Below are 27,041 nucleotides of genomic sequence, written 5' to 3'. Positions count from 1 at the left end.
CCGTCCCTTCATGGTCAGTCAGTTCAGGTCTTGGCAGACAACACTACCGCAATATGGTACATCAACAAGCAGGAAGGAGTAAGGTTGTACCTTCTCTGCAGAGAGGCTCTGCGGCTCTGGTCCTGGTCACAGGACCATCAGATTTGTACAGTAGCAAACCATCTGGCTGGGGTTCTCAACGTACGTGCGGACAGTCTCAGTCGGCATTTCTTGGCCGATCACGAGTGGCATCTCCATCCAGACCTTGTTCTTCACATCTTCCGGATGTGGGATTTTCAACAGATAGACATGTTTGCCACTCAGGAGAACGCTCACTGCCCGTCGTTCTGCAGCCTCCAGTATCCGGTGCAAGGAGCATTGGGGGATGCTTTTCAGATGTCTTAGTGCGACCAGTTACTTTACGCGTTTCCCCCCATACCTTGATTCCTCTGGTTCTGAGGAAGATTTGTTAAGATCGGGCCCAAGTTATTTTAAAAGCGCTGGATTGGCCAAGAAGGGTGTGGTACTCAGACGTTCTCCAACTCTCACTGTGCCCTCCACTCCGTCACCCTCACAGGGCAGACCTCCTCTCGCAGTCGCAGGGGCTGGTTTCCACCTCCAGAGCCTGCACCTACATGCCTGAAGATTGAACGGGACAATCAGAGTTCTTTTTATCTCCCTCCAGAAGTGATGGATGTTATCTAATCGGCCAGGTGACACTCTACCAAGACTGTCTATGCTAACAGATGGGCAAAATTTGTTGCTTGGTGTGGAGTGAAGCAAATTGATCCCTTGAAGGCCTATTTGTCTGATGTTTTCCTTTTTGCCCTTTCCTAGGCACAAAAGGGTTGTGCAGTTGCAACTGTGAAGGGTTATTTATCGTCGCTGTCGGCCTTTGTGCCTTCCTAATCAGCCTTCCTTATTTGTGTCCTATAGTTATTAGGTTCTTGAGAGGTCTCACTAACAAGTTTCCCCCCCACTCCGTTTCTCATGCCTCAGTGGGATTTGAATTTGGCTCTTACTTTTTTAATGGGTTCACCATTTGAGCCTATGCCTTCCTGTCCTTTGAGACTTTTAGTTTTGAAAACAGTTTTCCTCACAGATATCACGTCTGCTAGGCATGTGAGTGAGCTCCAGGCTCTTAGTGTGAAACCTCCTTTTACATCCTTTCATGCTGACAAGGTGGTGCTGAGAACCAGAGCGGCTTTACTTTCCAAGGTTGTTACTCTCTTTCATATGGGGCAATCTATAATGCTGCCTTCCTTATACCCTCCTCCCCATCCTTCAAAGGAGGAGGAAAGACTTTTGTTGCCTAGATCCAAGAAGGGCTTTGGGTTTTTTCATTGAAAGGTCAAAAGACTTTCGTATTGAAGATCAACTCTTCCTTAGATATGTGGGCAAGATGAAGGGCAAAGCTGTCCACAAGAGAACCTTTTTCAGGTGGGTCATTCTTTGCATAAAGATTTGTTATTCACTGGCAAAGAAGGTTCCTCCTGAGGGCATTAGGGCCCATTCCACCAGGGCTAAGTCTGCCCCTTCGGACTTGGCTAGAGGTGTGCCAGTTGCTGATATTTGTAAGGCAGCAACTTGCGCTTCCATCCACACTTTCGCGAACCATTATTGCTTGGATTCGAAAGTTAGGAACCAAGGACATTGTTGCCACCAGTCCTACACAGCAACCTTTGCCTGCTTCTCCTCTGCCTCCCTCACCACCACCACCATCACCTCCTTCACCACATCATTCACGCGGCAAAGGTGATGTTACTTCACAGGGCTTCCCACAGTCTTACACCGGGGATCAAGTAGGGGGGATGATGTAGATCAGCCACCTACAGATCCGTGAGACACATAGGACATTAACCCACCTTGAGATACCGACCCAGACCTATACCCTGCTAAGCCATCACCCCCAGAAAATGCATTATTATTTTTGGAACCCATAGCTAGAACAGCTGCATATCACCAGGTCCCCTTACACAAAGACCTATAGAAGATTATTTTCTCTTTGAGAGACTTTTTTTCCACCACTAGGGCATGCCCATGTTAAAAAGGATGACCTGCCACGCAGATCAGATCTTTAAAGATCCAGTACACGCCTGTATTGTTAGACCACAGGTGGATAAAAAATACAAAGCTGCACCCTCAGACCTTCCTTATATCAAGGGCCAAGTCCTTCCAGACTCCATGTTAGTATCTAACGGCCGTAGGAGGCTAATTCACAAACAGCAGAAGGTGCTCCTCAACGTGATAAGGAGTCTTAACTCATTGCTGCATCAGGTAAAAGGGTGGCAGTACATGCAGCCAACCAGGAGTGAATTGCCAACACTCAAGGGCTGTTGGCAAGGTACGACAGAGCCCACTGGGATGAAATGGAGGAACTCCTCCAACATCTCCCTGAGGAATACAAGAAAAAAGACCACCAAATATTTAGGGGGTAAACTGATCGCGAACAACTCGATCAGACTAGTTCTTGATGCAGCAGACACAGCTGCCAATGGTATAAACACTAGCATACTATTGTGTAGACACGCCCGGCTACGCATATCTGGCTTTTGAATGCCCCCTTAGACCAACAAAATATTTTTGGCCGCTAGGTGAATTAAAGTTTAAAAAAAATAAAAAAGATACAGAAGTTGCCAATTCCAAGGGGGCACTTGAAACTCCTGCTCCTTCTGATTCCTTTTGGCATCCTACATACAAACAGGGCATGAAAACAACGTCATCAAATGCCTCTACCACCTCCTAAAGGTATCAGCATCAAACCTATTGACTGAAGAAATTACAGAGGCTCATATTGGGGAAACGACTTAAAAGGTTGTGGAAAGAGTACCTCCACTTGCTCCACCCGTCCACCTCCAAACAGTAACTCTTCTCATTCCCACTGATCATCTGACACCTGTCAGGGGACGTTTACAGAATTTCTTCCCCATTTGGAAAACCATAACAGACCAGTGGGTTTTGGACATTATCCAGCCTGGTTATTGTCTGTTTCCATAGAACATTTGAATTTGCCAAAACAAGAAGTACAGGCTCTTCTTCACTAACAGGCCATAGAGGCTGTCCCTCTTCGACAGCAAAGCGCAGGAGTATACTCCTTTATTTTCTTTTTCCCAAAAAATACAGATCACTTCAACCTATTTTAAACCTCAGGGCGCTAAATCGTTACATCCTATCAGAACACTTTCATATGGCAACTCTCCAGGATGTGATCCCTCTACTACAACAGGGCAACTTTATGTCTGCACTGGACTTACGGGACGCTTACTTTCACATCCCAATCCATCCAGCTCACCACAAATACCTGTGGTTCGTTATACAGGGAAAACCTTACCAGTTCAAAGTGCTCTCATTTCAGAGTCACTTCCTCATCTTGTGTGTTCACCAAATGTATGGCAGTAGTCGCAGCACATCTGCGCAGACCGAGCTTTCATGTCTTCCCATATCCCGACGACTGGCTCTCCAAAGCCAGAATGATTCAATTGTGCCTGCAACACACACAGACCACTCTACACCTTCTTTATCAGCTAGAGTTTATCATCAACATACAAACGTCACACCTACAGGGGCTATCCTCAAAACACAGCTAGGGCTAGCCTACCCAAATGCTCTCAGGATTCAGAACATCACAACCCTGCTTCAACATATTCATCCCAATCAACGCATAACAGAACTGTTTAGCAGTTTTTAGACATGACCGCATCTTGCGTTGCAATAGTACCACATGCAAGACTACACATGTGTCCACTGCAAGAATGACTGGCAAGTCAATGGTCTCAGTAACAGTGTCAATTACAAGCTCTAGTGTTGGTAGACAGATGCACTCATCACTCTCTGCAATGGTGGAACACAGACAAAAAAGGGCAGCCGTTCCTAGACCCTGTTCCCCAGAGCATTCTCACAGCAGACACGTCCCTCACAGGATGGGCTGCTCACCACCAGGACCTCACAATCCAGGGTCTCTGGGACTCCAAACAACAAGTCCTACACATCAACCACCTGGAGCTTCAAGTCATTCATCTGGCATTGAAAGCCTTCCTAGTTCACCTGACAGGCAAGGTTGTCTTGGTCCGAACGGACAACACAACAGCCATGTTTAAGTACAGAAACGGGCGGTGGGCACTCTCTACAGTTACCACGCCTATCTCAGACGATTTGGCATTGGGCAATATGTCACCTTAATTGCCTGTTGGTGGAACACCTCCCAGGGAAGGGCAACAACTTTGCCGACCTCCTCACCAGGATGCGGCACCAAGTCCACGGATGTGAATTCCATCCCTGAGTCCTCCTACCGTACTTTCACAGGTGGAGGTTAACACATATAGCTGTTCGCAGCTGCAGGCAATGCAAAATGCCCAGCCTTCACCTCCAGGCTCCCACACCGCCTATCCAAGGGCAGTGCTGTATGGATGAACTGGTCAGGGATATTTGCCTACACTTTTCCACCTATGCCTCTTCTTCCATTTGTAGTTTGGAGGCTCAGAACAGCGTCTCTCACCCTTATTCTAGTAGCTCCCACTTGGGCTCCACAACCATGCCTCACCACACTACTGGAGCGCTCGGTAGTGCCCCACGAGAAGCTTCCCCTCGACCCCGATCTTCTCATTCAGAATTATGGAGAAATCAGGCATTCAAATCTAAAGGAACTCAACCTTGCGATTTGGCTCCTGAATTCATAGAATTTGGATCTTCCTCCAGAGTGTATGAACATCCTCAAAGAGGCATGCAAGCCCACAACCAGAGTGTGTTACGCTGCTAAGTGGAAATTTTTCTACTGCTGTGACAAACAACTTGATCCGTTCAATTCAACTGTTCAAAATATTGTCTTCTATTTACTTCATTTGCATACCTCTAGCCTAGCGTACACTTCAGTACGCCTGCATCTGCAAAACAGACAACATTCATCATTGTTTAAAGTACCAGTTATTAAGGCATTCATGGAAGGCCTTAAAGAAATTCCACTTATGCCCCCCTGCACCTGCTTGGAATCTCAACATTGTACTTATCAGACTTTTGGGTCCACCATTTGAACCTTTGCATAACTGCACTCTTCAATTCCTATCCTGGAAGGTAGCCTTCTTGATAGCAATCACTTCACTTATAAGGGTCAGTGAGCTCCAGTCCCTAGCCTTGGAATAACCTTTTTTCCAACTACACAGAGATAGGGTAGTCCTTCCAGCTAATCCAAAATTTCTCCCAAAGGAAGTTTCCACTTTCCGCCTAAACCAGTCAGTGGAATTACTAGTTTTCTTTCCCCAACCAGATTCAGTTGCGGAAAGGGCCATTCACGCACTAGATGTAAAAATAGCTTTAATGTACTGTATTGACAGAACTAACGACTTGATCAATAATAATAAATGCATTCAGGCTTGTTATCCCAAAGCTAAAAGAAGTTTGCCCACCTTTTAGAGCACACTACACCAGTAACATAGGAGCATCTAGCTGAAATCTGTAAAGTGGTTGCATGGTCAACTCCATACACTTTCACAAAACATTACTGTATGGATGTTTTAGCAGGCCAACAAGCAAATGTAGGGCAGGCAGTACTACATACCCTTTTTCAAACAACTGCAACACCCACCAGTTTTCTACTGCTTTCTGGAGGGCTTTGCTTTACAGTCTGTGCAGCTGTAAAAGAACAATGGTCCCTGAATTAAATAAGATGGCCGTAATAATCATAGAATTGCAATGACATCTATGAAAACAGTAGAATAAATTGTTTCAAAATGGTATTTGCATTTATTAAATAGACAAATAATGTGAGAAACCAAAAACATTAAAAGCAACCGTCCTCATACAAGTTCATTGTGATATTACAGAATAAGTCACATACATATGTTGCCCATGATCGTACACATTAACTTAGTTACAAGACTGTCAGGGAACTTTAGTCAACGACGGTTCGATACCACAGCTGAGGAGGAAAGAGAGAGAGAGGACAGGAGATTAGGAGGGGAAGGAACAAGGAAAAAAGATTATTGAGTAATATTAATAGAAAGAAAAATGAAAACACTGACTGAAGGGGGACAGCGGATGTGTGAGTGATGGCAACCAATGCAGTGTGGGAGGCCAATACAAATGCACCATCAGGTGCCAAAAGGTAGAGGATAACGGTATTAAAGTGACCAGAAGAGCACACAGCATGGACAAGGGACCCCCTGCGAAACCATTGATCTGGATGCCATTGAGAATAGTGAAACATGGTGGTGCGAAAGCGGGGACTAATTGCCCTGTGGCACAAAGGTAGTCCTGGTGAAAAGTGACTCACAACTTAATATATCAAGGATAAACCTTGCCAGGCGAATATGGTTTGAGGAAGTTGAAAAGGTGGGGAGGCCGTAGGGGGCCAGCAGTTAAGGGCAATGAGTACGGTTCGCCTATGAGAAGAAGTAAACCAACTTGTGATAGAATCGACGAAGAATTAGATAAGGGATGGAAATGGACCTCACAGAAGAAAAGGTCAGTATAGAGGCCAACCCATCTTAGGGAGGGTCACGAGACCGAAGAGGCTGAAGAAAAGAAGGATTAATGAAAGTGAGACATGGTGGAAAAAAAGGGAGGAAAAGCGAATCAATAACAAGCACCGATAATAACATAAAACCGAATAAACATGTCATACATATTATATAGAAAGAGGGCTTATGTGAAGTATATTTAGGAAGGACAAAAATTGTTTGTGGGAGAGTATCCATGAGGGTTCTTACAAGGCTTCCCATGCAAAGATAACAAAGTATTCCATTGTAAGAAGCTTATCATAGTGTTGTCGTGTCTTCCATTTTATTCAACCAAGTGTGTAGGCTGTTGGTACACAAGATCCATTTTAACTCCCTTTGTTGAGTAAGGAAGAGATGTCACCTCCTTTGTCTGGGGATTTGAGGGCTTCTACCACTTGCCACCAGAGATCATTTTCTGTATGTCCCTTTTCCAAAAAGTGCCCCACTAGTGGTGCATTGGACACTTTGCATTGAATTTGGCTTCTGTGCTGGCAGATGTGAACACAGATCTTTTGTGTGGTTTGACCAATGTTGACTTTCATATATGGGCAAAATATACCATATATAACATTTAAAGTATTGCAGTTGAAAACTTGATTTAACTTCATGTTAATGCTGTCATGTTCATACATCTAAGACTCACTAGTGAACTGACATACTATACAATTACCACATGTCCTAGCACTGGGAGAAGTCTCCACAGTTGTGTGAGTGAGGGATTAGTGGTTTTGAAGGGTAAGGAGGCCTGTACTAAATGATCTTTAATATTCTTGCTTCTCCAGAAATTAAATAACAGGCTTCAAGCTTAAGAACTCCCTCAGTGAGTATAGCCCAATGTTTAGAATACATTTCCTCAGTTGGTGGATATCGGGGAAAAAGTAGTCACACATACACGTCGGTCACTCGTTTTCTTGTCCATGGGGTGAGGAAAGCATCCCTACGGCAATACCTTGCCTGTTTCATGGATTGTTTAATCAATTTACATGCATAGCCCCTGGCTCGTAGTTTATCAGATAACACCGGGGCTTCTGTGAAAAAATCTTCTTTGAAAAAACACTTCGAATACGAACGAATTGTGAGAAGGGCAGTGAGTCTTTTAAGGCTCTTGGGTGATTGCTAGTGTAATAGAGGAGGGTGTTTCCCTCTGTAGGTTTGCGATGTAGGGATGTGAGGAGTTTTCCATTCACTGCCCCAATTCTTAGGTCAAGAAATACAATCTCTGATCTGCTATGTGTTTAGGTAAACTGAAGACCCATTCGGTTATCATTAAGCCATCTTACAAATTCATGAAGGGTAATCTCTGACCCATGCCAAACCATGAAAATATCATCTGTGTATTGTTTCCATACCCCTATATGGTTGTAAAAGGGATCACTTTGTGCTAGAATGTTGTGAGTCTCTAAGTAATCCATGAACAAAATGGACACAGTTTGGTGCGAAAACAGCTCCCATAGATGTGCACTTGATCCGTTGGTAAAAATCACCATCAAAATAGAAAAAGTTCTGAGACAAATATAATTCCAGGAGTCGAATAATAAACTGGGTCAGAACCAAATGGGGACAGGGCCTTTGGTCAAGAGTAGCTTTGATAATACTAATGCCCTCTTCTTGGGGAATATTGGTGTAGAGGGATTCTACATCCAAAGTACAAAGAATACTTGAATTCTGATCAAAAGGCAAATGTTCAATTTGATTAATCATCTCCATGGTGTCTTTAACATAGCATGGGTCTTAGGAACAAAGTCCTTGATAAAAAAAAAGTCGATATAGCGTCCTAAGGATTCCAATATAGACCCTGACCAAAAGGGTGACCAGGGGGCGTTACAGCATTTTTACTAATTTTATATAGTGTGTATATGTATATATATATATATATATATAACTGGTGTTCTTGGCGAACTGGTGTTGAGAAAGTTAAATTCATTAAGGATGAGGGAACCTGCTTTTTTACCTTTGTCTGTGATGTCTAAAATTATTTTTTGAATCTCGTGAGTGGGGGTCATTGTTGAGTTTCAAGTAGTGGTCTTATTAGACAATTGTCTTGTAATTTCTGCTTTATAAGTATCAATATCCTGGTTTAATGACCAGTGAGGAATTTTGTCGGAGAAGGTTAAGGGCTTCTTTCTCTTGTAAGGAGAGGCTGTATGGGACAAAACATTTTTTGTTCATATTTGGCCAATTTACCGAGTACCAGTTTCTCAAAAGTCTGTATCTCCGATGTCCTATGACATTTGATGGTGGCAAAAACGTGGAGGGAGAACGAACATTCGTGTAGGCCATTGATGTAGTTCTGGGTTTTTCCAGAAAGAAGACATAGAGTTGAATACTCTGGAAAAACTGTAAGACCCCAGTTTGGAGCTCAAGCTAATTGGGGCAAGTAGTGGGAACACCTACTCAGTAGGTAACCCCTCTACACCTTGTCGCTGGGAACACTTGCTGTACTTATGTTTAGTGTTTTCATCCTTCCCCAGCTCCTAACTAACTAACATAATTGGACAGATTATGTTACCTACCCTGTAAGTATTTGCTTGTGTCATGAAGTGCTGTAGATTCACATGGGGCCGCCCTCCTCACCCGGACCTCTGTGGCCGTTGCAGTATCTACTTACACATTCATATGCATGGACATCTCTCTTTTGCTTACGCTTACTCACACTCCACTCCCGACTGCTGGAAAACAGTCCGATCGAGTTTGCTCATGTGCATTATCACCAAGAGGAGGAGTCACTTTACCTCATGACTCATGAAACTTCTTCAAAGAAATACAACTTGCACACATCCACACCCAACACTAGATGGCAGAAGTATGCAGAGTATGTGAATCTACAGCACTGCATGCCACGAACAGATTCTTACAGGGTAAGTAACATAATCACATCATACATGTACATATATATATATATATATATATATATATATATATATACACACACACACATTCACGAAAAAAACAAAGGTTACAGCGGTGTTATAGTTAGGAAATAGAATTTAAAAAACCTTAGAAATTCACTGGAAAAAAAAAAGTTACAGGGACGTTATAGTTAGGATCAGGTTCTCCACACACAAAACCATAGAAATTCAGCAAATATAGTTACCCGAGCTAACTATAACCTACACCCCCCAACAATGCACTGCTTATGACCTCACATATTGCATCACTCATGATATTATCAATTATATCGTATTACATCACTCATGATGTCATCAATGAAGTCATTTGAGATGTCATTAGTAATGTCATAGAACATGCCAAGAGTGATGTCATAACCAGTGCATGGCTAGGTACAAGTTATAGTTAGTGCTGCTATCTTTAACTGTTGAATTTCTGTTTTTTGTTTTAGTTCAAAACGTTAACTTTGTCACTGAGAAATTAACATTATTTTAGTCTTTGTGTTTTTTCAGTGAATGTTTAAGTTTTTTTAATTTTTATAAACAAAACAGATGTTTTTAATACACGTAACTATAGCATTAGTTTAACCTTATGTTTTTTTCTGTGAATTTTTAGGGTTTTGTTAATGTGAATTAATTACTTTTGTGGATGTATGTATGATAGAATGACTGTATAATATATGTTGTGTTTAGATTTTATTTTAGTAAAGGAATTTTTTTTATTATAACAAAATAGCATATGTTTGACTGTTTGCAAAATTCTTTGTAAAATGTGTGTGAGTATTAAACAGATAAATAGTTAATAGAAATTATTGATTTGCTTAGTTATTGAAACTTTGATAAGAAGATGTCACCAGCCATCTTTTTTTTCAGGTGTCATTGCTCTTGGGAGAAGCTCGCAGGAGACTCCCTAGAGAGTAAACATCTATATTTTATTGTCATCTAGTCTGTAAGGTTCTTTATCATGTTTTCAGTTACTATTTAATGGTAACGTATAATAGTGTACTGATTAAAAGGTGGTTGGATTTTTTAAAAATATGTATTTATTTTAGAAGTGATGGCTCTCGTGAGACACTCGCTGGAGCTAGACACAGAATCCCCTGCATGGACTCAGAGGGGCCTGAATTTCCTGTTTGGCTCTCACGTCCCACTTGCGAGATTGTACATCTAGAATTGTTCATTACAGTGGACTGGCCTCTCCTGTCAGACCTCTCTCTCAGATAATGCATGTGCGTAGTAGAACATGTACATGGACTAGCCTCTTGTCAGACCTCTCTCTCATATGACAGGCGTGCATATTAGACTGTACATGGACTAGCCTTTTCTATCATGTGTGGAGAGAGACTGGGCTCTCCGCTGAGACCTCTCTTGGATTACAGTTGTGCATAGTATGCTTTGTCCAGGGACTGTCTTCCCTGTGAACACCCCTCTCTCTAATAATGGGTGTGGGAAGAGACTAAACTATACACACAACTCTTACAAAGCTGACGGGTGTAAGTAGTACACTCTGACAAACACCATCACCAGGAATCCTCCATCCTTCAGTAGCAAGTATTCATACTACAGTGTATTCAAAGATCACCTACTCATTTCTACTGGTCACAATCCTGCAAAAGTCTCGCAAGATTTTATCTTTTTTTGAAAATAAGAATTAACCATCCACTCTTCACAGTACTTATCTCGCACACACTTCCTCTCAAAATCAATGACCCTAATATGGATTTCTACTAATGGAATGTATTCAGAACTCATCTACTTCTTTTTACTATTCACGATCCCACAAGAGTCTTGCAAGATCGTACAAATTTGTTTAAAACAATATGCATTCATTTTCTCCACAGTATTTATCCCTTAGACACTTCTTCTCTAAACGGAGGGGGACAACATGCCTTTCTGCTGCCCACTTATATAGCTTTTTTATTTCATTTCCACAACATCTCCAATTTTTCTAAGTAAATAGTAATGACAGCCGTTTCATTTTTAACTTTTAAACAGCCAGACATTCAGAGTGCTTGCACTCATGAGACATGCAGGAGCCTCTCTCTCCTGGAAGAGTGTGAAGGCTCACAGGAAAAACAGGCCTCTTGATCAATTACAGGCCTCCATTTTTAAATTTGCCCTCTCACGGGAGGCTCGCAGGACTCTCACAAGCCCAACCGTCCAAATATATATTATTTTTGACCCTTAAGTTCTCAAAGTACTGAATGGATTTACACCAAATCACAAATAGCACAATCTGCGGACCAAGATCTAGCTTCCTGCCAAATTTGGTCTACTTCCATTCATCAGTTTTTACTGTAGCAGTGTCTGAAGAAGTGTATGGAAAATGTATGAGAATTTTACGTTTTGGGACCCCCCCCTTTTTTTTCGGCCCTGCCCGACAGATCACCCTGAAACTTTCCAGGAAGGGGCTTATGTGAATGACCTTTTTTTTCAGAAAGTTCTGTGAAGATTCATCAAATGGGGCCAAAGTTATTATCACATTTAAAAAAAGCTCTGTTTATCAGAAAGCAGACTTAACTATTACCACCTTCTGACGAGCTACCACAGTTATGGTTAAACCAGACTTCCCCTACATGGAAAAGTCTTCCCATAAAAAGTGTCTTTTGAGTTATAATATTTATTACTACATTTGATGTATGTGCATGAACCTTAGCACATTGTTTGTGAAACTGGCTAATTTTCAAGCAGGGGAAAAGTTAAATGAGTGGGGAGGAGGTAAAAAAGCATTTGCCATTAAAGCTCCCGTAAAGAAATCTTTCCCTTCAATGAAGCAAAAATTGTTTGTGCCGGGTGGTCATTGAAGACTTACATTTTTTTTTCCAATTAAACTCACAAGCAGGAGATTTTTGAGTTTTGTCAGTTCCATTTGAATTTGTAAGAAATACAATTCTGGCTTATTTTTTCCTGATACCTTGAAATAAGCACATTTTGAAAAATTAGCAAGATTCGTGCTCGGGAAATAAATCCCACAGAAAAGGGGAAACCCATCGACCAGTTTAAACCTGCTAAGGGTGTACTAGGCATGTACTCAGAGGATGGAAATAAACGAACAATAAATGGAAAGAGAGCCATCAGTGAACATACACATGTTTTGCCAACTTTAGAACGCATACAGCCCCCTTTTTCTGATCAGAAATAGACACCAATTTACTAACCTCACAAATGTATGTGAAAGAGAGAGAGAGAGAGAGAGAGAGAGAGAGAGAGAAGAGAGAGAGAGAGAAGAGAGAGAAGAGAGAGAAGAGAGAGAAGGGAGAGAAGAGAGAGAGAGAGAGAGAGAGAGAGAGAGAAAGAAAAATAATAAAAACAAAAAAAATACTTAGGTGCCGTTTAACGAATGTGCACAAAACTGTCCAAGAGAAAGCTCATCCGCCTCAGCTCCTTCATAAAAAGATTCATACTTACATGTCAAGCGGAAAAAAGGAGAGTGGGTGGGCAAAACATTGATTTCCCATGTTAATACGAACAGGAAGTTTTGCTCTATGATACAGGAAAAAAAACAATTTAACAGAATTACACCAAATTTAGCAGAACATTAGAGTACACTCAACATGATTTTTTTGTAATATGGTGTAAATTTGTCCAGCAGTTTTTAAGAAATGTGCGTTTTGAAGAGGCTCGGGGTGGGTAGGTTATGTAAATCAGGGTGGTTTGTCCCTGGGGAAGTCCATGTTCTAAAACGTTTTTTGAAAAGGGTATAAGGAGAAAGGGTAGGGACACACTGATGCTCTGGCACTTTGGGGAGAAGGTTGGAGGGGCAGATGGACCACCCCAGAGGTAAAATATAAAATTATGACATAGAGCCATGGGTACTGCAGCACGTCTGTATTTTTCAGGAGCTATGGTAATGTTAGTGTTTAGTAGTGGTACTTTAATATTATTGCATTCGGTGAGTGGATAATAGGTATGGGTTTAGGTATTTTTAGGCATTGTTGCAGATGCAAATAAAAGTAGATGTGAGCATTTCAATATGTATGGCTTAAATATGTTAAAGGTCCATCACTGACTGTGTTGACTAAGTATTCTTTGCTCTTTTTTTCATCAACAGCTATATCCAATAGGATGTTAGAGAGAATATTCTCAGGAGCCGTAACGAGGTAAGACTTGTTTTCATTTCTTATGGTCTGCAGTTGTGTGCACGGCTACATAACCTAAACATTACAATATAGGTGATATCTTGTGCCATACTAGGAGTTAGAGTTTCAATTACTCTAAAAGTGTGGAATGAAGAGCCGTATTAGCAGGTTCTTGTTTTCCCCCTGTACCCTCCACAGAAGTGACTACTTTCTGTTAACATAGATGAAGAAACCCTGTGAAGTAACCAAAACACAGAATTCAACCCTCACCATATCCAAAACTCTCAATTAACCCTCAACACCCACCCATCAAAATATAAAAACTAAACATCACCACACTAATGAGAACCTAAAGCACAAAGCCAAATTCCCTCACTAGAGGCCAAAACAGATGTCACTCCTAGACCATTTGTTGACACCCTAGGAATAAAACATATAGTCACCTCTGAGATATTGTCAAATGCAAAGATCAACCATCTGATAGAAGGAAAAAACACTGGAGTGTGGTGGGCAACCACTGTAATCCTTACACTTCCCAATGAAAAAACTCTCTGGAACAACCTCTAAATGAACTCAAATGTGGAATCCTTTGCAGAAAGTCTAGATCTTAACTAAGATGATGACGTTGTCCAGTACCCAGCTTTGAAATGAAGAGTCTATTCATTAAAGTGGGCTTTAGCACCCACGGCTCTCAGCACCGCCAAATGTATTAATAAAAATGTATGCTTTACATACCATGAATCACTTGAGCTGCTTGTATCTCTTCCTTTTGACTGCTTTTTCTCGTCTTCCTCCTACATTTTCTTTCTAACTTTTACATCTTGTGTTCACTTTGCCTACCTGTGAATAACATTAGAATAGCCTTTATTTCTCTCTTAAAACCGTACCTTCCTTTCCTCCCCTAAATTTTACATTAATATTAATTTAATTTGATTAGATTAAATGTAATTAAAACTAACCCTACATTGAAATTAATTATATTTGGAGTTCCTAATTAAAGTTATACTCTGTTGTATATTCCAACACTAAATCTGCCCCTAATTTAAATTGCAGAAATATAAATACTATTTTATAATGCATTAATGCTAATTTTCACCCAACATCTATTTTTGTCAACTTTTTGAATGTTTAAAAAGTAATCACATGATTATGTCAATTCTAGTCCAAAGTCTTAAAATGAATTCTATTGGTATTTGTGTTCCAATTTATTCGTACCCTAGCTTTAATTAGAACTAGCAACCTTATTCGAACCTTAAGGAAAATCCTTACATTTGGTAAACATATATTTTGATGTAACTACATTCAGTTATTATAACCTTAACTGTAAATATTATTGAAGTGTATTAATTGAAAAATAAACAGTATTCTAATCAAACACTTTATTTTTCACTTTATTACAGCAGTATTAAGTCTAACTACAAATTAAACAAAAGTACATTGAGTCAAATCCACAAATTCGTTGTGTTTTAACCAACATTCTGAATCATGCTAGTAGTATTTTGTGTTGCTTTTGGCGAAGCTATGGATCAACTCAGTAGACAGAGAGATAGTATTGGTTCCTTCACTATACCGATAGTGAAGTTAATATCAGATTAAGAAAAGGGAGCAACACCTATGTTTGGCACCTGAAAACTGTTTGATACTGCCTCTGAGCAACAAGCCTATCAAAATAAATTTAAAGATTAGGCATATTTGAAAATGTAGGCAGACAGCTGGTTACATGCTCACATTTGCACACATCAAATTACACACAACACACAAATAGCTAATCAGAGTACCAAAGTGGTGCAACCCTACTGTTTTTCAAAACATTTGATGATTAACTTCCATCTTTTCAATATGGATTACAACCCATGCCTTCTCAACAAAGCCAGATGTGGAGTTCTAAAGTGCTTACTCCTCAATTCAGCTAAAAATAGATGAGAGAACCCAACTGCTCCAAAAAAAGCCTTCAGTAACGGAAAAGTTAGAAACAAATATAGTCAATCCATGAGAAAGAAAAAAAGCAAAACTGGTGACTTGATCATTTTAATTAGCAAAAGAAGACGGGAAACTGAAATGTTCAGTGTGCTATGATGTAAAATATCTCTTAGGAACTACTAAAAAAATATGGAGATAAAAGAGGTTATTGTTGTGTGGTAAATCAACTGAAAACATTCATCGAATTAGGCATCCTACCAAGTCCTCCCCAACAAGGATTAAGCTCTGACTGTAGCATTAATTGTCTATTGTACAAATAATCGATGATGCTCTTGCTATCTGAAACAAGGGTGCATCCTGCCTGCTAGACCTCCCAAACTCGTTAGCAGCATTTGACACTGTCAACCATGTTTCTCTCTTAAAGATCCTGAATGAACAAATGAGCCTAAAGGGCCCAATTTTATCATGTTTTGAATCATACCTTTCAAACAGATAATAGCATGTAAAACAGGCAAATAACATATCAACCCCTAACCACTACAACAAGGAGTCCTTCAAGGATTCATCCTCCACTCACCCTTTTAAACTTCTACCTAGAACCTCTGATCACCTTCCTGAGTAAGTCAGATTTTTATGTCCACATATACGCAGACGACACTCAACTGTGCGTAATGTTTGTCTCCCCTGGTGACATAACCGCACTTGGAAGAAGGATGAAGTAGCAACAATCTTGGATGACCCAACATCACTTCAGCAATATGGCTTCTCTGAAAATCTAATCTTTTATTTCTACCAAAGATATCAAGTCTATATGGCAATAGTCACAAAACCTGATTATGGAAATACATTACTGACGGACATTCCCAAAACTCTCATTTTGAGACCCCACATGGTTTCAGGTACCAGCAAATGTAATCATCCCCTGCTAGTCACCCATAAATGGCTACCAATTGAAACCAGAAGTCAATTCAAACTAGCTTGTATCACCCACAGTGCTATACACACTAGAACTCACAGATAGTTCACCGTCAAACTCATCATTTTGAATGGATCCTGAAATCTGAGAAGTTTAGACTTTTATCACTCTGGAACTCGCACTCTGACCCTGTCCTTCTTAGGCAGTACATCTAAGATCTGGAGTGTTGAACCCGGCATCCTTGGCATGGTTTCCCCTGACGTGTTGCCTTCAGGCCTGCTTTGCTACACTCGTTTTTTCTGGCATTCAGATTTTGGGCACTTTACCACTGCTAACCAGTGCTAAAGTGCATGTGCTCTCTTCTTAAATCATGGTAACATTGGCTTATCCACAATTGGCATATTTCATTTACTCATAAGTCCCTAGTAAAGTGCACTACCTGTGCCCAGGACCTATAAATTAAATGCTGCTAGTGGACCTGCAGCACTGATTGTGCCACCCACTTAAGTAACCCTTCAACATGTCTCAGGCCTGCAATTGCAGAGCCTGTGTGCAGTTTTAAACTGCCATGTCGACCTGGTAAGTTAACCCTCTTGCAAGGCCTAAACCTTCCTTTTTTAATACATATAACACCCCTAAGGTATGTCCTAACTAGCTCAAGGGTAGGTTGCAGTGTATTTGAAAAGTAGGACATGCACTTTAATTGTTACATGTCCTAGTAGTGAAAAACTCTTAGATTCATTTTTGTAACTTCTGCAAGACCTGTCTCTCCCATAGGATAACATTGGGATTGCCTTATTACATTTTATAAGTATAATAACCAATTGGAAATAGATGGGACCCCCAAATTTGGTATCTCTGGTATCACAACTTAAAATTACAACTTATGATGAAGTAAGATTTTACATTTTATTAAGAAAATGGCACTTTTACAAATTTGACATTTTCTTACGGGAATACACATCTGAGGTGGGTGACAGCTGTGTGTGTGCATTCCCTCCTGACAGCCACACACAAAGGGAGCTTAGGTGTGACTGATTGGCCATCCACAGCCTGATAGGCCATCCAAAGCCTGATGGGCCATCCTGGGCAGGATGGTAGGGAGGCTCTGTCACACCTGAATGGGATGTGTCCTGCCCCACACACAGCTGAATACCCTCCGTCTGGAGCCAAGGCAAGAAGGGCAGGGACTCTGTGCACTTCAAAGGCCTCTCTTTGAAGTTTCTCCAACTTCAAAGGCACAACTGGGTATGAGTACTGGACCTCAGACACCACCAACTCAGTACACTTCTGCACCTATTGATACTCTGCCAGGAAGAAGGACAGCTGTGCTTCTGAAAGGCCAGTCACCCTCTGGACTCTGTTGGATTTCTGCTCTGCTGTGCTACCTGCTGCCCTCCTTGCCTAGTAGTGATAAGGACTGGACCTGCATCTCTCCAACCCAGAACCAAATTTACTCCAAGGGCTTGCTGCTGGCTTTCCTCCTGTTTTCTGAAGCCTCAGGGACACAAAAGACTTTCAACTCACCTGCTACAGCACCTGGACTCTGCCAGCTGTAAGTCTTGTCCGGTCAAGTGGTGCCAATCCAGTCCTAGGCCCTTGGAAGTGGGTATAAAGTGATGCTCTAGTAGATATCCATGCATCAACGCTATTGTCAGAGTCTGAACCAGTCCAACAACACCATTGCAGGAATTGGAACTGGCTCATCAACTCCATTGTGTAGATCCAACGCAGCACATCGTTCTCGGAACAAGTGCATCACTTTCGGACCCAGTGCATCCTCTGCTGCAGGAGCCGTAGCAACGCATCGCATTCGGAACCAGTGCATCTCACTCGGAACCAACGCATCTCCGCCGTTGCTGGGCGCAGGTTGACTCTTCGCCTCCTCTGTGTGGCCCAACACCGACACATCGCTGCGGCTGCACCACACATCTACTCGATGGTGACGCAACCCAGATCAGGTTCTTTTATTCAGCGGGCCAAGACTGGACCCTGTATCCGACCTGAGCTCCATCGTGGTTTGCCTGAACTTTTGACTTTGTCTCGGTCAATCGTGACCACATACCCACATAGAAACTTATTGCTTCTAAGCACTATATTACAGTTAATTCTTTAAAAAAATGTATATCTCTAGTTCTATTTATTGGATGTTTTTTTCTTTTAGTGTTGTTTGATTCATTAAATAAAGCTATATTTTTCTAATCATATGTGCTATCCATTTATGTGGTGTTTTCTCTGTTTTACTGTTTGAAGTGTTGCACAAATACTTTACACTTTGCCTCTAAAGTTTAGCATGCCTGCTCCGTGCCAAGCTACCAGAGAGTGGTATTTAGGGTGTGTATCTGACTTACCCTGACTAGGATTGTAGGTCCTGCTAGGACAGGGTCATTCCTCGGCCAACCACAAACCCAATTTCTAACATGGAGCTTTACTGCTCCTGCCATAAGAACCAATCCCTCCAATTTAATCTACAGAATATAACTTGAACACTTTATCTGTGTTCAGTACTTAAGTCATGATTCACCTCCAGCTGGTTACACCCACTTGTCACTCTTCAAAAGTGAGGTGAAGAAGGATCGGCTGTGAATTCATGCAGCTCCTCTGAATGCTCAACTGATCGTATTCCACCATGTTCTTTCTGAAGAATGTCCTTAGTCCCGCCCCTTACCACACGCTCCTTATTAATCCTCTTATAATGGACAGTCCCTCTACTCCCAGCTCTTGCCTCCTACTCCCACATATCTTTATCTTGTATATATTTCCTTTGTAACCGTCCTGTTAAGTCCTGAAGACTTGACCCCCACCCTTCCCCATGTAGACTTTTCAATGCATATTCTGACTTTGTTGAATTGCTGTAAAGCATGCTAATATTTATTTGAATCTAGTTCTTGCTTGCAAAACTATAAATAAGTGACAAGGTTTGCTTTCAAGATCAGTGTATAACTTAGTAGTAAGGCTTCCCCATAGCGCACATTAAGGAACATTTCACCACAGACTTTACCAATGTTGTGAACGCGTCCTTCCTAAATTAAACATTGCCTGGTCCATCAAGCATGCAGTCCTCTCCCTCTGTTAAAGAAAGCAGACTGCTGATCCAAAGGCTCTTGCAAATAGCTGACAGTTAAAAACCCTTGAATCATATGAGTCTTTTAGTAAGAGAAATGGGCAGACAACTGTGGGACTACCTGAGACGGTCACATTTTCACTGATCACTTTTAAGACAAATGTAAGGAACAGAAACCACATCTTGGAAGACCTTTTGAAGGCAGTTGCATGTATTCCCTAAGTTGATGCAGTTTATGATACTGTTTACCAAAATATCCTGATTAGCAAGTTTGAAAGAGTGGATTGTAGTTTTGGAAACTGTCCAAAGTGATACATTCTGATGGACACTTCTAACTGCAGGTTCCTCACTTTAGAATAACACCCATCCACCAGACTGGATCTGCAAAACCTTTCATCACCAGTGCTTCCATGCGCCAGTAGGTAGTGCTGTGCGGCTTTATGTTGACTCTGATCTGCCCTGTGGTGGTGCTGAGTCCTATATAAGTGGCACCCCTGTGCTCCGACATAATTTCCTTTCTTTTTGCGCTTTCCGACGCAGATCGAGAGCTCTGCTCCAAATATCGTTGGTCTTCCAACAACTTATAAAAACGAGTTCCAGTGTGCTAAGAAACAATGTCCCCATCCAAAACTACACATTTCAAACTGTGCTGCGACTTCATAAAACAGATATCGGTCATGGACCTGCACAAGATGCGTCTCTGGTGCCTGGGGTCAGGCCATGACCCAGCAATACTAACAATGTGTCATCATGCACCTAAAGGTAACCTAGGGCCAGATGTTGAAGCTGTATGTCCCCAAACACAAGAAGTTGCGTCCCACTTTCATCTGGTTACCGCAGGGGAATCCGTCCTCTGTGCCTTCTGACCCCTCAGGGCCAGTTTTGGGCCCATTACCATCACTTCTACAAGCTTCCTCTCCGGCAACTGTGCTGGTTTCTTCCACCTTGAAGCCATAACACGAGGGTACTGAGAGCAACTTTAAAAGGCCAGTTGCTTTGACACCTCTTCTGAGGCAGGGCTAGACTCACCACTTGGTTCACCAATGTGGAAAAAAAACACCACCTTTGTGGTAGTGGTGTGGGTACAGCTGAGGTTGCAGCTGCCCTCAGTCAAGACCCAAACAAACATCCTCGCCAAAATGTTGCAACCTGGACCAGCTACTTCTGAGCCCTTGCTCTGTTTTAACAAGGCTCCTACAGATATCTTGATGACTCACTTGGTCAAATCTTTTTTCCTGTCTACCAGTAAAGAAGCAGGTGGTCAAGCGGTACAGGATAGGTCCTGGTAACTCTGCTCTTCTTACCAAATATCCTGCTCCCGAGAGTGGTTCAGGCCTCAAACAGTAAAGTGAAACCCATTTAATTCCCCACGACTCCTCCGATCTTGTATTGTAAAGATATTTATTAACACATTGTACAAGATATGGCTGTTTCCAATGTATGATTTAATTTCTACTGTAATGGAAATTGGCAAACCTATAACTTTGGTCTAGTATAGATCATATTCTTCACTCTGTCTTCCTTGAGTTTTGTTTTTTTCTTAAGTACTATTCAAACACCAGGCCGTTATGGGAAAGTTTGTTGAAGAAATGTTGCTTCTTTCATAGAGATTGTTATTGATTGCCATTATAAGGTTAAGGTTTGAAGGACACAATGGCATGGCGTTCGCACAGCAATAAGAAAGATCTTGGTGTATGCTTGTTTAAGAGACTTATGCCCTGTAACTGAGGGAGGGTTTTTTCAAACACACAACATCTACTTCTTTGGTGCCTTTTCTGAATGACAAAATAGACTGGAATAACAAAGGACTTGTTCCGAAATATTCATAGGTGCATCAAACAGGGGCCAGTTGTATATTCATGATGTCAGAAGCGTACTTGAGGAGGGACAAGCTAAAACAATATTTAAAGGGTTGAAGGCGGTTAAAAGCAAATCAGTACGGTATGTCAGTCTCCCCCTTATTTCTAACATACACAAATAAAATTACTATAATACAAAAATGTTGGTGTTCAATATCAATATTAACTTTGAATGTAAGAGGTTGTTAGGTTAAAGTAAAAAGAATGTAAATCTGAATGTGTAGTTTGAAAAGCTGCATATATAAGATTTCTATTGAAGTTTCCAAACTATTAATATCAGTTAGAGCATGCGTTTTAGAAAACTATAGTAGCCTAGGGTTTCTTATTCAAGGTGGATAGTATTTTTAAACAAACCAGTGAACTAAAAGTTAAACATCTACAGTCTGCTTTGCCAGAGTGATATAGGTATGTATCTCACTCCTTCATCAATGTTGTACCTGGAGATAGTTTAACTAAAGGAAATGTCCTTAGAGATCATTCAGTTATGCCAGCCTTGTCACATTATTTGTACAGACATAGCTGATCAAACCAGACAACCGTTGGTAGTGGGTGGCATCATAGATTTCACAAGTAAGAGTAGTAAGTAGTAAAATTAGCCCAAGGCAACAATGTAAGGCATTAAGGTAGATGCCAGTGCCTTTTATACACAACATATTAAAAGGAACAACAGGAGTAACCCATAAACCCAAATGAGACCTGGGTAAATTGAAGTATCATACACATTGTCTCAAAAGCTAGCAGTAGAAAAGAGAGAGAAATGTACGATAAATAATTATAATGAAAAGAAGAAAAACAGCATGGCACCAAATTTGTAAAAACAAATACCTATATATGTTTAACACAATTTAAAGCACAGCATCACAGTGTGTGTTTAGTACATAGTTCTTGTGAAGGGACAGCGAACAGCACAAAATGAAACACATGGACGTTTCTTGAAGAGCGAATGGATAATAATTTATAGAATTTATGCGTGAATCGCTATCATAATATTTCAAATTGTACATCATGACATAAATGTAATCCATATATTTGCTGAAAGATTGTCAACAGCGTTTCTACCTTTTTTAAATGTGTTTTAGTTTACACTGGGCAAGCTGCTCAGGTGATTAAAACCTGCATCATTCAGCATAAAACTTGGATTAGATGTGAATTTGAGAATCCCTCTTTGGTTTCGCATTTCATTACCAGTAACCGTACAGAAAATGAATATTGATGTTATCTGTAAGTAGAGCACCATGCAGCTCCATGTGAAGGCTGAAGATGACCGGTGTAAGTATAGGAACCTGGGGGACTCTACAAGTGTCAGGGATCTTTTGTGACCCAGAGGGGCCCATGTGAACAAACTCTTATTGGTTGGAGTGGTATGAGAAGAACCAGTGAAGGACATTACAAGTGAACCGATCAAGTAAGGGTGTGTGTGAGGGTGGGATGGCTGACTGTTTCAAAGGCAGCTAAATTAGGAGGATGGGGTCAGCTTTATCCATGATCAAAAGGGCATCATCTACAAAGTGTAAGTTAGCTGTCTTGGTGCTGCTGCTACACGATCTAAAGGCTGACTGGTAGTCATGCAGGAGATGTTAGCACTGATGTGATCTTGGAGTGTGAGACAGTCAACTTTCATCTAGTAAGTCTTCTAACCAACCGTAGCTTTCTGCCCTGGCATTAGATTGGATTCACTTCTCCCGATTGTGCCTCTTCCTAGATCTTTAGACCTTTACCTGTATGCACGTGTGTCATAAAATGCTACCACTGCTAATCGCCATAGTACCATTTTTCAGTCATGTGCATAAATGTAGATCAGCCCAGTAAGGTTTAGTGCACAAGTTTCCCTTGTAGCTTCTGAAATCAACTTTGCATGTTGCACCCACATATTGTTGGGAACTAGATTATATGATAATGTTGCCTTGATTTTGGCCCTGAGCACCATTTTCCACTAGACCTGATTATTAAATTCAAGCTGTGCTGTATGTGAGGTTGTACCATTATGAAGATCGTATCCTCATTCATGCTCCATATTTGGAATAAAATTTAGGTAGTTTACCTCTAACTTAAGGATCGCAAAACCCCAAAAAAATAAATCAAAGTGTGTTGTAGATGTCCTTTTCAGCAGCAGCAGCTTCCTTCCCTTATCCTGAAAATCAACAAGTTTGCCTTTTTTATCCCAGTTTACGCTTATTGTACTCATTGTGCATTTCATCAGTTCATTATATCAAGTGTGCAAGATCGATTTTTATAGTACTCCGAATAAAAATAACATTAATCTGCTCCTGCGATTAGGCTATGTAATCCTTTCTTTTAAAAATGAGTAAAAAAGGGTTGTTACCTTTCTGATCATAGTTGTGCATTAACAGCCTTGCAGTATTGTTAGAATCCCAGTTGTTTGATAAAGCCAGTGTTTTAATGGGCAAATTTGTCATAACCGAACGGTTGTTACAGGTAACAATTTTATTGATAGGTTTTAATTTTATTACTGGAAATTGTTTAGCAGTCTCATTTGTTCATAATTTTGGGTGAAACATTTTTGCAATATATGACTGTAGGACAAATATTTATCTGCTTTTCCCTGGCTTCTTCAAATGTTTAATCTCAAAGTTGCACATTACTAATACTTGGACACAGCACCCAGAAAATCATACATGAGAGTCTGAAATGGGAAAGGAGGTGGTGTTATGTATAGCCCAGCAAGGTGCTCTGAGTTTTACCTTGACTATTCTTCATGCTGAGGACCAACCTGGACTCTGCTAGTAACCATAGAGGTGAATAGGTAGTGTGCTCCAAAACCATAACCTTTAATTGCGGTTTCTAACCATACCTACCATAAACATGTGTTTGTTTGGATAGGTTTTCATAAGTAACCCTCTCACCTCTTAACCTTTGCATTTAGGGATATTGCCAGAATGTTATTCATCTTGGAATTTGCAGGCGATTCTATTACATTGTTGCTTAAAATAATGAACCTTTCATTTCTAATTCATTTGAAGGGGCAAGAAGGCACTAAAAGAAGGCAAACTTAATTATGTTGATTTTGTATGGTTTTTGATATCTGAAGAGGATAAAAGAACTCCCACAAGGTACTGTATGTTACTTCAAACTGCTCTTGTGAATATTATCGTTGCTTAGTCATTGTTTTCCATGTAGTAATCAAATCTGTTGAGAAGAGAAAAAAAGTATGTGTACATAACCTTTCCTGAAATATGATGTTTAAAATAGCTCTGATAAGATGTTCATGCTAGTGGGTAATGGGCTCTATCCCTTTTGGCATAGTGTGAAAGCAGTTTGGAAGCCCTGGGTACAAACTTATACACTGTATTCCACAAACTCCAGTCTGTTTTCCAGACGTTTATGGTCCAAGTCCAGCAGTGACTTTTAACATAACCAATTGAATTTCCTCCTTTTTTTCCCTCTTTTTCCCTTGAGCATTTCAGTGTTTTTCATAGGCAGTTTCATTAAGACTGATAAACTTCCTTGCTGTTGATTTTAGGCTGCTGCCTGTGTGGAGGGTGTTGCTTTCTACAGATGAGTTTTCTGATCTTAACCATCACCAGTGTGCTTTCTGTGCTTGGGATTGGACCACAACATGTACACCCTCATTTCATGTCAGTGTTTTTTCCCAGGGAAGCACTTCAAAAACATTTTCATTGGTGGAAGCGGTCTTCAAAGTCTGAAACCGCCAAAGGAGTTCAAGCACAGAAGCAAAAGTATAGTAAATAGTGTTTTAGGTAGGCCTTTTCCAGGTATCCTTTTTTCTCTTCTAATTGGTAGGAAAACCACCCCACTTGTGAAAACCTTGAGATTAATTTCAGGCCCAGTCCTGAAGCCTTAATTTCCAAAGTTATGTTACGAGATACCACTGGAACTCAAATTGTGGAGCTCTTGAGGCCAAACACTGGCGTCCATTACAGCATGCCACTGTGGGACGTGGCCCTCTCTGCAGGGTCCCCCCTCCCCGACTTTTTGACTTCACTCCTCCTATTTTTGCCAGATTTGTTTTTGTTGGCCTAAAGACTCCACCACTGATTAGCAGTGGTAAAGTGCACAAAGTGCTTGTTCCCACTCCCTAAAACATTGTAGAATTGGTTTACCCCTGATTGGCATATTTAAAAAGGCTCTTGTTAAGTGATATACTATATACCCAGGGCCTGTAAATTAAATACTACTAGTGGGGCCGCAGCATGTATTGTGTCACCCACTTAAGTAGCTCCTTAAACATGTCCCGTGCCTGCTGTTGCAGCCCGAATGCAGTTTTAAACTGCTGTTTCAACTTGGCAAAATAACCTCCTTGCCAACCCTTAGACTTCCCTTTTATTAATATCTATAATTTACCCCCAAGGTAGGCCCTGTGCAGCTCATAGGTCAGAGTGCATTTTAATCAAAAGGTTAGACATGTACTTTTAAGTTTAATATGTCCTGGTTGTGGAAATCTCCTAAATATGTTTTTCGCTTCTGTGAGGCCTGCCTCTACCATAGGATAACCTTGGGTTGCCTTATTACATTTACAACGTGCTAACTTTTGATTGGGAGCAAGTAGGACTTTCTTGTTTGGTGTCTAAGAATTTTTAATTTAAAATCATCTTTAATGGTAAAGTCAGATTTAAAGTCACAAGTCTGAAAATGCCACGTTTAGATAGTTGCTGTTTTCCTGCCCTTACCTTTTGGTGCCGGCAACCTGTTCTTAGATCATGACTGGGTTAATTCACAGTTGGACTTTGTTTATTCCTCGCAGAAAGCCACACAAAAGAGGGATTATGAGTCCTTGGATAGGTCATCACTGGCAGTATGGCAGGGTGGAGCCGGGCACAGCCCCACTTGCAGAGCAATAGACTGTGCCCCAACTTCACACCACTTCATTGCTGAGGCAGCCAGGCTGGAGCTATTGCAGGGGAGGTAAGAAACTCCATGCACTTCAAAGTGATTCTCTAGAAACTTCTCCTACTTCAAAGAAGGCCGAAGGTATTAAAATAGGAAACTCATACCCTCTCTTCTGTTCTCTTTCTGGACCTGCAAAAGGACTCTGAGGACTGCCTGCTGCTATGGCCTGCTATGTACTTCAGAGGACTGCTTTGCTGCACCTGGAATTACTCCTCTGCTGCCTGAAACCTGCACTAAACCCTCAGAGGCCTGACCTGCTGCTTGAGTCCGGTTCAACTTCTTGAACCAAGGGCTATCAGAGTGACTCCAAGGGCTAGTTGGCTTGGCCTCCTGGCCAAAGCCTCAGGGGCAAAAAAGGCTCCAACCATCTTGTACCCGCACATGGCATGAGTGAGTCCTAAACTCAGGGCCTGATTTAGATTTAGATTTCGACGGACGGGTTACTCCAATGGTGACGGATTTCCCGTCCACCAAAATATGAACCCCCTAGGAATTAATGGAATTTATATTTCTGCTGACGGGGTATCCGTCACCATTGTGACGGAGTATCCGTCACCATTGTGACGGAGTATCCCGTCTGTCGAATTCTAAATCAGACCATAAGTTCAAAAGTGGAAGCTTTCAAGGCGACTTAGTCCAGCGGCTCCCCCACGACAATGCCTCCTTCTAGAACACTTTCTGCAACTTTGGCCCACTGAAACTTTACCTTCTCAGATGATTTTGCTGAAATTTCTTCTAAGTCCAAAGGTAAGCGCTGACCAAGGGCCAGTCCACTTTTGCATCTGACCCATGCTCCATTGCAATCTGCCATATCTTTTGACTTTGACTCTGTCTTGTGCAACTAGATGTCCGTGGTTGGCACATTGATCTTTTAGGTGCTGGTTTTTACCTTAATGCTAAAAAATGCATAACTCCAGTTCTACTGATTGGAATTTTGTTTTTGTTTTGGTGTCGAAGAAAATGTACTCTTTTTTTC

The 27,041-nt window shown here is 41.2% G+C and overlaps 1 protein-coding gene across 2 annotated transcripts in view; it reads left to right on the top strand.

Moving 5' to 3' along the window:
- PPP2R3B (protein phosphatase 2 regulatory subunit B''beta) overlaps positions 1-27,041 on the top strand; it is a 396,604-nt gene that overhangs the window by 297,409 nt on the left and 72,154 nt on the right. For both annotated transcript variants that reach the window (XM_069204311.1, XM_069204312.1), the window contains exons 8-9: positions 13,410-13,458; positions 24,178-24,267. In XM_069204311.1, coding sequence (XP_069060412.1) covers positions 13,410-13,458; positions 24,178-24,267 — 139 coding nt within the window. The remainder of the gene's footprint in view (positions 1-13,409; positions 13,459-24,177; positions 24,268-27,041) is intronic.

The sequence above is a fragment of the Pleurodeles waltl genome, chromosome 8, assembly GCF_031143425.1.
Source record: "Pleurodeles waltl isolate 20211129_DDA chromosome 8, aPleWal1.hap1.20221129, whole genome shotgun sequence".
Lineage (NCBI taxonomy): Eukaryota > Metazoa > Chordata > Amphibia > Caudata > Salamandridae > Pleurodeles > Pleurodeles waltl.
This window is presented reverse-complemented; position numbering and strand designations above follow the sequence as displayed.